The 14,840-nt window shown below is 41.1% G+C and overlaps 1 protein-coding gene across 3 annotated transcripts in view; it reads right to left on the bottom strand.

The window, feature by feature from the left end:
* The window catches only part of MAGI3 (membrane associated guanylate kinase, WW and PDZ domain containing 3), a 61,324-nt gene that overhangs the window by 7,959 nt on the left and 38,525 nt on the right, over positions 1–14,840 (bottom strand). For 2 of the 3 annotated variants that reach the window (XM_084497568.1, XM_084497570.1), the window contains exons 9-18: positions 13,925–14,113; positions 11,892–12,500; positions 11,309–11,340; positions 9,315–9,468; positions 8,970–9,061; positions 6,757–6,949; positions 5,767–5,952; positions 4,120–4,305; positions 421–523; positions 178–310 (exon numbers count right to left, since the gene is read on the bottom strand). In XM_084497568.1, coding sequence (XP_084353694.1) covers positions 178–310; positions 421–523; positions 4,120–4,305; positions 5,767–5,952; positions 6,757–6,949; positions 8,970–9,061; positions 9,315–9,468; positions 11,309–11,340; positions 11,892–12,500; positions 13,925–14,113 — 1,877 coding nt within the window. The remainder of the gene's footprint in view (positions 1–177; positions 311–420; positions 524–4,119; positions 4,306–5,766; positions 5,953–6,756; positions 6,950–8,969; positions 9,062–9,314; positions 9,469–11,308; positions 11,341–11,891; positions 12,501–13,924; positions 14,114–14,840) is intronic. The other variant, XM_084497569.1, reaches the window with a different exon arrangement.

Raw genomic sequence — 14,840 nt, 5'->3', positions numbered from 1 at the left:
AATAAATATAAATTATTAGCAAAAACATTATGTGAAATGCTTTAGTGCGTTTTTATAAGCAACTTTCTACCCAAGTCTGACAAGGAAACGTTTTCCTGTTCTCATTTTGAATACTCTGTGGCAATTTCACTGTAGTGTCTTGAGGAACTGGCATTTTGCGTGCCTCTGCATGGTTACCTGCACCTGCGAATGACGACTACCAATAACTGCAGCAACGCCGGCATCCGGTTGTGTCAAGTGCTTATGCTCAGGCCACGAAAGCCTGTAACTATTTGAAACTTCTTTTCCAGCTTCAACTTCTGTAGCTACCCTGCAGAGAAGTAGAAGGAAGCGGATGTCACTTTTGCATGTAAACGATCCCACCAGTCAAGCTTTTCTAGTTGCTTTCAGTTCCTTTTGCCAAATACAAAAGCTCTGTACCTGTCTGTGCTGGAAGGGTTCATCTGTGCTGATCCCAGAGGTCGGTGCTGCGGAGCTGGACTCTGCTTGGCAGAGTTTGTTCCCGACGGAGGACCACGATGTTCTAATAAATTCAAACAAAAACAAGTCAGAGATAATTTTCCAAATATAAAGCGAGGCACACGCAACGAGAGACCACAGTGACCAGCAGTGCTGTATCTGCTGCTCTCAACTGCCTGGATCAAAATAGAAGGTTTGCATCTGAAATTTTGGGAAAAACGACCACAGCTTTCAGAGGATGAGCTGAAAGGCAGGTCTGTGTAACAGCTGATGGGCTGCTCACGGTGATGCTACTGCCACAGTCCCTCAGGTTGAGCTGAGCTCACAACAGTTACCAGGTGAAGGGGATTTTCCCAGGTTTAGTGCTGTAAGCCAGGAACCGATGGCAGCTCATCAGTTCCACAGAATAAATTATGCAGAAATTTTATTCTTACTTACACTGCTTTTTCTCAGAAAAAAAATACACAATTTTAACCAAACCAACCATGAACAAAATGCTTTTAGACTGTCTGCAAGCTGATAAAGAGCAGAAGGTGAGAGCCAGTCAGATCCACAAAGCTGGTTCAGATACTCGATGCAGCAGTGATTTGTAAGGGACGAAGAACAATGCCCATTTGAGAACACATCACTTTTTAAAGGTAAGACGAGAATGAGGATTTGCAGGGGCAATTAGGATTCACCGATGAAGGCCTGAACAACAGAGGCAAACTGTCAACTCTTTTAAGCTGCAACACAGTCTCCTGTAGGCCACCTGGAAGCAAGGTTATGGAACAGTCCCAGAGCTACGCTGGGGCAACCAGGTAACTGGCACGTACCAACCAGAATTGCAGTGTTCTGCTTTCTCCCAAAGGCTAAGTAAAAATTAAAGTATAACGACGCTTTAATAAAATCCTTTAAAATAATACAATTTTCTTTACCACGCAAAGTAGTGATTGTGCATTTTACAATAAAACCACTGCATTTATGAAACAAGATGTTTCAGAATACAAAATGTCTGTCACTTAAAAGAGTAATGAAGCATGGTCTATGCAAAAAGCTGCCTCTTCGCTAGAAACTTAAATGGCAAATTGTGGCCCAAGATGAACTTAGGTACTGAATTATAAACTAATAGATTTATTTTCCTTATACAGTTTAAAAAAAATCCCAAACAGTCAAAGTGCAGTTGTTCCAGTCCTCTGTTAGGTGCAACTCATTATTCATTTCTGAGTTAAAAAAAAAAAAGCCCAAACTCTAGTAAAATATATAAAAGGCTCAAGCATCTTATGGAAAGGAAAACATAATGTCTATTATTAAACTGAATTCCTCTGTTATGCCAGACCTCAGAAGTCCTTCATAGGACTTGTTGGTGCTATTACTATGACGTGCCTTAAAGAGGATTTTCTCTAGAGACAAAATGTCAACTTTTACTCCTGGTTTATACTCAGAATTTTAATTTAGAAGCACAGGCAAGAGAAATGCCATCTGTTTGTACAAATTTTCCAGTCCTCTTTCAGCCTTCTCTCTTGTGTTTCCAGCTAATACATGACAGAAGCTGACAGGCTCCTGCTTTTGTGAAAAATGTTAAAGAATGTCTTCTGGAGCATGAAGTGGAATTCGTTTATTCATATGAAAAGCAAAGACCACACATCTGTGAAAGCCAGGAGGGAGAGAGGAGTGCTACATGGTAGCATTCTCAGTGCCAGTCTCAGAGGATAGCACTGAAGATGATGCACTGGGGAACATTAAGCTCTAGGAGAGTTTATGTTTTGTGGTGCTGTACAGCTTTTGGCAAAACAGGCATTTTCCTCTTTTGGAGCTGCGTGTTATATTCATCCTTGGTGTCATCCACCACCTTGTGAACAATCCCTGCAAAGCTCAGCTCTCTCCCTGGCACCCCAATAGGGGGAAAGGACTAAAGCCCTGACTAATTTACAACCACTCTGGCTTCTTTAGGGATTCTGCTGTATGGAGGGTTATGCTGTGAGATAAACACTGTTCTTCCAAGTAAATGAGTGAGAATTTTAAAACAATGATTTATTCCCATTTCTGTGGAACAGGTTCTGGTTCTCTCTTTCACTGTCACAAAATTCTTTCCATCTGAAATGTACAAACTTCAGCTGTTTTAAGTCCCCCACATTTTCTGATTGGTCTCCTCAGTCTAGTTTTATCACTTTTTCCCCCCCCCCTTAATTCTCCTCAGGCTCCTGATTTATCTCTACATTTTGGCTCCAAATATGTAATTGAGGAAAGGAGAAAAGCTAAGTTCTTATACACTGTCCAGGTAAGGTCATGCATAAATAAGGGGAGAAAAGATTATATTCAGAAAGTTTATTCTAAAGACAAAGAGCCCCTGAGAAACAGATCTAATGCAACAAACTCAAACTTCAATTGCGTTATAAACTGCCCTGGGCAACTGCTTTGAGGTACGTCCCCTCAAACTGCAATGAATTAGATTTGATAGAAATGAAAGTCTAATAGAAAAATAACAATTTGTAGAAATCTCTCTGCTTTAAACATTAACAAAAAGGGAAATTAAGTTTTTGAAATTCTGTATTACGGGCTGAGATAGCATGTTAAATATTTGCAATGAATGTGAAATTAGAGAATGATCTGTTGGCTGTATTCACATTCTGGCTTTAGGTATTTATTATCTGAAAGGTGACAAAAGCCAACTTTCTGGCAAAATAATGATAGCAAGTTTAATTAAACCCACAAGCAGCAATCCAGAAAAATGCAGTGGTAAGCAGGGTTAGAAAACAGCTTTTCTGTTCAAATGATTGAATTTTACATATTTATAGTGAACTGTTTGCGTAGGAACAATACCATATTGAATGCAAAACTGCATGAGAGCTTTCATTAAAAATACCATCTCTGAAGCTGGGACTTAACAGTCACAAACATTCATTTTGCTGCTTAGATGATACAACAGTTGTGTGCGAAGAATTTGCTAGCAGCCTGGAAAACACCAGACAGGATTTCTGTGGTGGGATGGGACCATTTCTCAAGATGTATTTTTAGCAGGCAAGAACTACAGGGTGTTTCAATTGTATCCTAGGGATGCGGTACTAGTTCATTTGTGTATTTTAAGACAGCAAGAAGAAAAGACTCAGACTGCTTAAGTGGAGGGGATATAAAACGCACCCAGCTCCCGCCCTGTAGCTGGGTCCCTGCACAGCCCTTGCAGAGCTGCGCTGGATGCTCCTGACAGACCGTGTCTGGCACAAAGCTTCCTGACAACTACTGCAGCAGCAAGAGACACACGTACGGTCCCATGGGGTGAGGAGGTTTTCCTTCTCAGTGCAGTCCTTTACTCTGATGTAACTCCCCCAGAAGGGACAACTTCAATGGAAAAACACAAGCTGTAGACAGGTCGTATTTCCCTGTGAGCAGCAGGATCTCTCTCACACGAGAAACCATGAGGGAAATCCCTCGCCCCAGATCATGCTGTTATTACTTGCATCTTATGTTTCAATATAATCATCTCAGCAGCTATCTCTTTCTTCCCCACCTGTGCTGTTCTTCCAGAGCCAACAGATAAGCCTCATTCTCCTTCCTTTCATCCCCGAACACCTTAAAATGCTCCCTTGTCAGTGAATTGACTTCAGAAGTTACAAACATCAGATCTGGCTTGTGTGGTAGGCCACATTCACTCAACTCAGCCGGGCTGTGCATCCTCCTTACCTTCCTCAGCGACGACGGTCAGAGTCACCACGTGGCCCGCGTCTTTGATCAGCTGCACTATGCTGTCGTGTGAGAGCTCCACGATGGACTGCCCGTTCACGGCGGAGATGCGGTCTCCCACTTTCAGCTTCCCGCACTGATCAGCCGGGCTCCCGTCTATAACACGGCCGATCTTGTGAGGAATCACTAGGGAGTCAAGAGCAGGCACATCAGCTTTTCCAGATCACAAATAATGCTTGCGTTGGGTAAGCACCGTGCAGACCCAGAACTGCCACAGCCATCCCAAAGACTGTCCCTGCCCTACAGGCTGTCATCGAGGTGATGATTAAGAAAATAAAGAAGGATTTGCAGCAGATTCTCTGTCAAAAATGTTGTCTGTAATAGAGTTATGTAGTAATACCAATTCTGTTTATAACATTTTTCTTAATATCTGACTGTCCAGAAAACACGCCCACAACCCATGGCAACTCTAACCCTGAACACAGGCATCTGTGCAGCATCCTGCACCAGAAGGTGACAGTTCATGCTGCGCACTGCCACGGGGACCCGGCCCTACAGGGGGCATCTCCGCGCCCAAACTGCCCCCTACAGCACAGGCTGGCACCAGGCACTTCCAAAATGGGTGTTTTTAAAATTCTTGCAAAAGTAGCATCTGAGCCAAGACGGCATCACGCGCTAAATATATGTTGGATGAATTCAGCACAATGTTAGTTAGAAACACTGTCTTCTGCCGTGTTCCTGCTGCTTTTTGTTGTACAGTAAAATGAAGTGGAAAGGCACAGGAAAGTGTCTGAGCCCCAGAAGAAGGATTCACTTTCAAGCCATCATTGTATCCATCTGCAACCACTTGAACAAGTTCCAGAGCAGCGATTTCCAATAAGGAACTAAAGGAACTGACTATGGATTTTAGGAGTTACATGTTTTTCATGTCAGTTTGTGTGTAAACTCACTGGGCTGGCTTGTATTTTGAGGGCTGACACAGACAACCCAAACGTGATGGACAAAAGGAGTGAATCTCAGGAAGAGCATCCTACTCACGATCTCATGCAAAAAATGTTCAAAATTTCTTCTTGGCACTGCTAGTGCTTAGCAGCTATGAACACGTGGAATACAAATCACTTGATTACACAGAGCAAAACTGATCTTCTGCAGGGGGTCACTGACCTTACCATTAATCAATTTGGACTCAGAGCTTCCTAAAAGAAGCTTCCAGCTTCTCTCCCTCACTCCCGCTCACAACATGTATTTTCCTTTTAACCTTGGTTATTTTGCTGTTTATCTTTACAACTGTGCCTGAAGCTGTGTTCATATACCAGAATTGTAATACCACAGCATGCTACTTTTTCATTTTGATGTTCTAGACAAACACTATCTATTTCTAAATGTCTGACAGTAACAACTTCATTGCTTTCCTCCAAGTGCTGCAGTCTCTGCTTTCTCAGATTCCCAAAGTAATAAATTAGATAATATAAAACCAAGGTTGAAACTATACTTCCATTTAAATACCTATGAATCAATGCAATGTGGAGAATATACATCACAAACAACCCGTGTCCTGCAGACATGTCCTGGTATAAGGACCATGCTAAAACAGTCAGGCACCAGTAATGCCAGGCAGTGACAAAACCACCAGCTTATCACACTTACCACCAGGAGGAGGTTTGTTTTTTGAGGTGAGAATGACAAAGCCAAATCCTTCATTCTCCTTCCGTTGCAGACGGACATCATAGACCTCTGGGGTCTGCTGGTTTGCAAACTCTCCCCGATTTAGTCGGGGAGAACCATCCTGCGTCACGACAGGCTGTGACTCTTCCTCCTCTGGTTGCTTTTCGCCTTAGAAATAACAGATAAACAACAAATAAGGAAAAAACCAATACTGCTGCTTTATCAGGTAAAGACAACAAAGCTGTACATCTCAGTATCAGCGCTGGCAAGAGGAAGCACTGCCTGCCTTGGAAAGTATGGGACTGAGACTTGATCTTAAAAATGTGTTTTCCTTTTACTTGTTTATACTCAGAATGAATGGTTGACGAACGCATTGGCAAAGCAGTACTGGTTACTGATCAGAACAGGGGACTGTATCAGGATTCCTGAGCCCTATTCCAGCTGTTGTTTACATGATCAAGCACTATTAACTCGAGGTTAAATACCCTTCCATACACTGCAGACCTGGACACTGATCTAAAACTGCAGCGTTACAAGATGCTGCACTGAATCATCTCTGGTTTGAATGCACTTATCCTTGCTGCACACAGATGCCAACAGACTTCAGAATATAGCATGTAGTCCAGAAGACAGGTTGTGCTATTACTCCATTTGCATAGCATTAATGGCTGTTCTAACTACTGTCTGCAAAACAGTTTGAAGAAAACAGCATTGCCATCTTAATTTTCAGTCTTATCTGTTCGAGCAGTGCCAGCCAGCGAGTGCCAAAGCATCAGCTTACTAAATCCTGCTTTTCTCCACTTACTCAGAATTGTAGCTGACACTCCTGAACCTCAGGTTGCTCAATTCTAGTGCAGTAACTGATATGTCTCAGAGCAGCTTTAGTTGATTTGATTGCACCAAAGAAAGTGTTCCTTTAGTCACATCTACTTCGTGTGGTACACTCAGACAGACAGACAGACAGACACATACCACCAAAGAAGACCTTCCTCCGGACTGTGAGCAGCACCTGACCGTTCCGTGCAGCACTGGTCATTAAGTCCAAAACTTGTTTGTGTGACTTCCCTTTAACAGGGACTCCATCGATACACATCAGTTCGTCAGCAGCTCGAAGCCTGCCATCTTTTTCTGCTGCTCCCAATGGGATTATGGCTCCAATATAGATCTATCAACAGAGCACAGTCACTGGGTTTGAATGGCAGAACATCAACTCATCAGAACACGTAATGGTTGGAAACGAGGTGAATCCCGACAGAAAAGGTCTTTTGGGAAGATATTTTAAAAGATTATTTGACCATCCAATTCTAGCAGAAAAACAGCCAGTGGGTGTACTTTGCACTTTTAACATAAGCATAGATTCTGTACTTATTACATATATACGACTTACAGACATTATTGAAATAAAAGTCTCTGTTGTTCATTCCACTTTTTAGAACTTTTAATTATTTAACTAAGAAAGCCCAGAGTGCCTAGGGAAGAAGCAAAAGCATTCAAAAGAACTTGAATTTATTTCTGAAAAGCTGCTCGGTCAGTTCCATGCTTCAAGTTCTTTCAGTGCACAGCTTTTGGTGATTAGATAATGAATTCAGACAGCTGCACTCCCCTTATCAATTCTGTCTAGCCTCACCTCTTAAAGTGCTACTAAATATAACCCAGATAAGAAAAACACACTATTTCATATGCTCGAATCACATGCAGGTTAAATGAAAGGTTAAGAATAATCATGGCCGGTCTGAGGTTAAGCAATGGAGAGCAGCTTGCCTGTACGCAGCGGTCATGGCATCAGCTCGGCACCAACAGCTATGGTCGTTATGGAAACAAAACACAAAAAATGCTACGAAGTGCAACAGAAGTAAAACTCTTTGGTTTTGCTCAAGAGAGGCACTGCTCTTCCCTTTCTTTAAATGCATGTTAAAAAATAAAAAAAAAAAAGAAAGGCTTGCACTGGATCATAGCTGTGAACAGAAAAAAAAGATCTCTCTCTTCAACTATAATCAGAAAGCAATCTATGATTATCTACTCCAAAAGTTTTTTTTTCTCTTGACAGATGAAGCAACAGCCCCTGACATATGGTATTAGTCTTACTACTTCTTTGCAGAGAAGAATGTTTGCCTTTTAGGAAATTGAGGGGAGTCTCCTAAAGCCTGCCATAATGGGGTACCAGAAGGGCATTTGCCAGCCTGCCTCCAACTTTCCCATTCTTCAACAATTCCCACTCACATCCATGTGAAACTGTGCAACAGCTCTGTAGGCTGAAGCCAGGAAAACTATTACACTGATGACTTCAAACAGTAATTGAACCCTAATCACTGACCAGGTTAAAGCAACCCAGGCTCTAATGAGTATGCTTCCTCTGGAGCAAACATTAGAGCTACATTTTGATGCCACTTATGAAGCCAAACAATACGTACATCCATTTGCAGGAAGAAGCCAATTTTAATAGCTTCTGCTTCAAGGCTTTTATGCAAATTCTAAAGCACCACATTCTGTATTTTCTGAGATGAGAGGAAAAAACACAAGGCAAATATTAGCCTGAAAGAGTGCGCTGAAAAGGCCATGCTTGTATCCTCAAAATGAATTCACCAGAAATGACACAGGCTGACAAAACAAGATTTTTTTTTTTTTTGAAAATTTGGTGGGACTGGGGGTGAAAACCTCATGAAAACCCCCATCCACCCTGCAGCTCTTCAGCTGTGGGCTTCTCACAGACACCCAACCGATCAGAGCCCAAGGCTACCTGCTGGAGTCCTCAGGCTGTGGTCAATGCCTTCGTGGCCTCTGGGAACACACAGTGCTAGCACAAATTCCACCCAAGTGGACGCCGACAAACACAAAACTGAATACACACACAGCTTGCTTTCCTAGAGCACTGTTCATGCCCTCTGGCTTTAACCAGGGCTGGATTACACCTTCCAGCTTTAACTAGATGACTGAAGAACATCTCAGTGACTGAAGATGGGACTATTCTCTTCTCTTAGGAACTGGAATTGAACTAGTTCTTAAACTCAGCATGAACCTGGTAATCTGAACGAAGTTTTGATCTTAAAAGGTAGTCACTGAACTGATGAATTTTTCCATCATTGAACTACTTAGAATGAGAGAGAAAAGTCGATGACAGAGTAGGAGTCATTCGAACAGTAACAAGGTAAGGTACCATGTAAGCAACCAGAAACAGTTTCACTTACAGGCTGGTCTGGTCCATCCCCTCCAAGCACCCGGAAACCAAAGCCCGATTCTTGTTTGCGCAGGAAAACGTCCAAATCTCTTGTGTTTGGAGCTGAGAGAAAACATTTCAAAACATGTAACGAGCTATCTTTGATTACTGAAAGATTATTCCTTTGTTGTGTATTCCAATGATTTTTATTGACAAAATGCAGTAGCCAGAAGTACAGAAACCAATTTGAACAGCTAAATCTTCAGTGAAGTTCTATGTCCTCAATGGAAAAAAAGGTATTCAAGAAAATGCCAAAAAAGGACAGGAAAAAATCTGTCACACTTGAGTATTTCCAAGTTGATGCTGAAATACTCACGTTTGTCCTCATATATAGTCTTGGACTTCAGGTAGACTTCTGAAGGGTCCAGTTTTGGGGAGCTCGATCTTACAGCAGTGGGTGGGAAAGGCATAGGCTGTGGAATGGGATCGTTGATAGCTTCCAAACTCCCTGAACTGTCCTGCTTATCCTTCTGAAACAGAGCCCCGCCCCCACAAAGCATGTATTAAACCAAAAGCCTGACGGAATCTGTGTGTGCAAAGACAATAACCATCACACTGAGGTGACATGCATGGCAAAACGTGGCAGTAAGGGAACAACACTGCAGGTGAGCTCAGCTTTCCCAGCACGTGAGCTCTGTACAGCAGCTTGTGTCTGACTAGGCTGCTCCAGGCTTCCAGACAGGTCACAGATTTCTGCCAACCACTGGGCTTAGAAACAGGGTTTGAAGTGACTGATGCTCAGAAATGTGTAAACCTTGCAAGGCCCTGCCATTACCGACCCAGTGGCACGCTTGGCGGAGCAGCCAGGCCATTAGGGCAGCCCAGCAGCAGCACAAGGGCATTATAAAACCCCCAGCAGGAGGGAACACCTGAGTATCATGAGGCACAGATAAAACTGGGAATATAATTCAGTATTTACATTTTTCTCTTCTGCTGTGATAGCTGCAACACTACCATTTGCAGAGGAAAGGACACCAAGTATCCTTGTGGTCTCCCATCCTAGTTTCCAGTGGATTATGCGCTGAAGTAACTCTAAAAATCTATTCTAGGCTGAAACCCAGCCTAGGAAACTGGAACACGGTGGTCTGCGTGCGTCTGTGCACGTTAAACAAAAGCACGAGCAGAATAGGCTTAGATATGCCCTTTTAAGAAGAGTGGAAGAAAACCCCTTGAAGGAGTTTAGCAGTTTCACACTTCTTGTGTGTTTATCAACACAAGAACTTGCCCTTTTTAACTGAATTCATTTGCCATGTTGCTTAATGCCACTGAACATTGAGTGCTCCATGGGAAAGCTGCTCCTGCCTGTGTGCTGGAACACCATTCCCGGACTCCTCAGTATTTTTAGCATGCCTGCAGAGAGTGTGTGGACACAGGAGCCAGGCTGACAAGGCCTGCACCCTCAAGTTGCACAGATTTATGCAACGACTTACTGAATCTTCAAATCTTATTGAGTGCAGCTTGTTTCAACCATAAACTTGCGTGCTCATGCTATCCCACTGCTTGGATGTGACTATGATATTTGAACTGTACAACACAGAAAAATAAACTACGTCCACATTCTGACGGGGGTCTCCTAAACTGGAATAATTTGTTGTGTACAAGAAATATTTTTGAAGCAGCAGCTCTTTTCTTAGAGGTGTTCACTAATGGGCATTGACTAGGCTATTTCATAAGAGAAGCGCTCATGACAAAAATATGCATTATCATTCACATTACGAGGGTACTTAATTAATCCCAAGGATTCTTTACTGAACTAACGTATATTAAAGATATTTCAATAGGTCAAAATTTACAAGAATAACAAACATCCAACTAGAAACGCAAAGCTACAGACAGACTTTCTGAAAATATGGATTCAAAGATAAGCAAGCAATTCAAGAAGGAAATACAAACCAGTTCATTTTATGTGAAGATCAAGAAATATCAAACTATCTTAAACTTCTTTTAGAAACCTTATTTCACTTTACTACAGGTAATTAGCAAGGCATAAAAAAAAAAAGTTTTATATACAGTACTTTGTTTCCCCTTTAACACATACTCTGACAACATTTACCTATGGCAATGAATTTATTTTATATGTATTATCTTATTTATATGTATTTTCTTAAAAGATCTTTGCTCTGTTCTTGATATTTCAGTAGTAAGAAAGAAGAAATCCATTGCATCTACCAAATAACCCCCGAAAAACTCAAAGGAGTCTGTGGAAGAACTTCTGTGCTAAGTAGATCACATTAACAAGTTTTTTTTGCAACCAAAGAAACCTCAACATTCTTCATCAGAAAGGAATTTAAATACACCATTAATACTCACCACTTTGCCAGTTTTAGTAGGTGAGGGTGGACCTGAAGAAAATAAAATGTAGAAAGCAATTTCAATTCTAGGTCACCACAAGTTTAAACAGTATTAAGGCAATATAATCAGTTTCTCCTGAGCTGAAAATGATAACTGCTTATTACTCCTTTTAAATGGCAAAGTGAATGTTCAGTTGACCAAAGCCATTACTTAAGTCTCAAATTAGAACTGCCAGCTTTACAACAATGAAAAACATGTATTTCTCTTTTTGCTTGAAACTAGTAAACCAAAGCACACATCAGTTCATTGGATTATGCTAGAGACTGCATTTTTGCTTTAGCATTCCCCAGACACTTGGAAGAGCCAGTGTTTAAACATATTACCATAAATTTTTTGTTAAAAAAAATCCCTAGTAGCATCCTCTTACCCCAAATACTCAGGGATATAGATTAAACCTAGAACATAATGGCTTAGAGGCATAATAAACTGCTAGTTAACTTTCAACACTGGACAGGTTTTAAGTATCACACTAAAAGAGGACTTTAAAAAAGCATATAACCACATATAACTGTATATGACAACTGTAAATGTATGTATATACCTCCTCTTAAGATAAGCAGCGGCACCTCTGCTCCTACTGGAAACTGCTTCAGTACCTCCACCACCTGCAGATGTGTCAAGCTCTGCACGTTCTGATGGCAAATCTCCTTGATCACATCCCCTTTCTGAAGTCCTTGGCACCACTGGCTGTCTAAAATCATTTTTACCTTCTGCCCTGTAGGACTGTCTGCAATGGCAAACCCAAAGCCTTTAGGACCTTTGACTAGAGGAATGGTGACCAGCTCTGGCTGAGAGCCTCCTGAAGATGCGACAGAGATCCTCTGCTCGTTTGTATCCACGGGAGGGCCGTTCAGACGACCATTGACCAGCATAGGGCCCGTTTTCCCATTCTGGTCCAACACGACTGTTCCTGGCATCAAATCCTGGCTGGTCAGACAAACATCTCCTTTAGTCCCAGGCGGTCCGTTGATAATAGGTGTAGCTGTCACTATATCTACAACAGGGTCTTCATTGTCGTCAGGAAGAGGATAACCACGACACAAAGTCATGTTTACATATTGGTTGACAGGAACTAGCTGAAACATCTGGACAACATCTGCATGGGTATGGCCAAGGACACAATTTCCATTTATGTCTACAATGACATCACCTGTTAAAAAAGGAAGTTCAACAACATCAAAACCTAAGACAGAACCACCCACACCTTTCCAGTGTTCTGAGGCTCAGATGAAAAGCCTAAGTGGACAAAATCTCAGTGCAGTCTTCAAAAAATAATAATCGACGCTGGCTGTGCCATTACCTGTTGGCTATCTGGTGCCAAGAAGCATAAAGGATTTCCTCTTTGCATTTTTTTATGTCATCTCAGAACACAGTGTGCTAAATATATAAACTTTAATCTGCAGCAGATTAAAAAAAATGATACTGTACAGCCACAAGAGATGAAGCAATGTGCACACACATTACTGCAAGCAGATGTTCCTGCTTTAATTCATATTGTACAGCATCCTAATCTCAAACCAAAAATACATCAGAGTTTTGAGGGAGTTCCTATGTTTATTTTAGGACTGGCTGAACTTAAGCTAGGATTGCACCCACGTATATTTCATACTCTTACACTGTTGACAGGTGGGTAAGTGTGTATTTTCAAAATGAAGTGGAAGTGCATGTCAGATCCTGAAACTTTGTTTCATAATCTGCATCATGTTGATCACAAAACTTTGCATATGCAATACAATATTCCTCGGGAGTAAGCTCTCTTGCCACTTAAATGCCTGTGTTAGTAATATAGTAATTCTCCTATGTCACGAAGTGTAACAGGAATAGATATGCATCAAACATGTGTATGCACCGAAACACAGTGCTGCACTATTGTCTTAAATTTTTACTGAGGATGAAATTGAATTATGTATAAACAAAGGGAAACATCAGGGGAAAAAAAATCAAAAAATTAGAAAAATAAAAACAGAAAAAGGTTTTATTTCCTAAGTAAATAGTATTAAATCATTGAAAGCATAAACTCTTCTTACTTGAAGCATTTTGTCTTTTCTAGTATGCAAACCATATGCTACATTAAGCATACAAATAACTTAATTGAGCATGTAATAACAATGAAAGCGTCCAATTCTTTATGCATTGCAGGTTCTCTCATCCCTCATTCCCTCACTTGTCCACTTCTTACAGCTTTGCTTGTTCATTCCTACTGTATTTTTTTTGTTTTGTTTTTTCAATTTTTAATATCTGGTACTTCTTGGTAGAAACAAGAGACCAAGATTCAAATGCACTGTTTTTACTTTACATATGGAGAGAGAACAAAAACTATTCAGTAAATGGCTATGAAGCCCAAAGCTGACAAAACTACTGAAATCTTCAAAAGCGACCTCAAAATAGATTTGTCCCCAGAACACTGTTTTTTCACATTTCAGATACTGCTCTGCATGGATCTTTCAAAAATCTGACAACTAGTGAGGTATTCATATTCAGAGTCAGTGGACAGCACCATCCAACCTCCTGCACATCAGAAGCTGCACTCTCTAAAAGCACAAGAAACACAAGTTTAGAGAACTTGTAATTTACCTGGTGCAATTCTCCCGTCTTGTGCAGCAGGTCCGTCTTTTAACACATTCTTCACCTGGAGAAACTCATCAGGCCTGTCCCCTCCGATGATTGTAAAACCAAAACCCATTGTACTTTTTTTTAGTGATGTCCGTATGAGGGCTCCTGTAAGCTGGGATGGATCTCTAGTGAAGAGAGACTTCTCTGGTCCTGTGCATGGTAAGATCCAACACAATCCACCATCAGCAATGCTGCTGTGTGGTGGCATTAAATCCCCAAATGATGCTGACTACAGACATGTATAGGATGGCTAACCACAGAAAGAAGGAAGATGTTTTAATGGCTGAATACCAAACCTCTTTAAGTGATTTTTGAATTATGGAATAAAAAGACATGAAGGAAGAAGGATTAGTTTTGATAACTTTTTTTCTTTTTTTAAGGTGTCATAATGATTAATGCTTTGGTTAACTTTGGTTAATCTCAGCAGCACCCTCACAGAGTAAAGCACACAAGATACTGTTGCACTCGTTTCACAGCTGAGTTAAGTGAATGGAAGAGTTACAGTTTTTCAAGACTGTATTACAAATTAAAACAGAACAGAAACTAAAGCTCCTGCCTGTCATTTCCAATTGTACTCTCTAACTCTTGAACGTCAAGCTCAAAGTAGACCAAAAGCATAAAAATTCAAGGAGTGGGTTACCCTGCACTTTCCAACTGGCTCTAAGTCTCCATTTATTGAAAAACTGCTTATGACAACCAACTTTAGAATGATTAAAATTCTTTTAAAGCAGTGTCAGGGTCTCAGTTCAATTTTAACATCAAAAAAATCATTCCAAAAACCTTATAGATTCTGGAGGGCAAGACCACAATGGCCAGCAGAAAGACAAGGCTAATGCCTTTCTGAATTCCAAAACAGGTTGCATACAATGCTTACTTT

The sequence above is a fragment of the Aythya ferina genome (genome assembly GCF_964211825.1).
Source record: "Aythya ferina genome assembly, chromosome: 25".
In the NCBI taxonomy this organism is placed as follows: domain Eukaryota; kingdom Metazoa; phylum Chordata; class Aves; order Anseriformes; family Anatidae; genus Aythya; species Aythya ferina.
The sequence above is the reverse complement of the archived record's forward strand: the minus strand, read 5'-3'. Positions and strand labels throughout refer to the sequence as shown.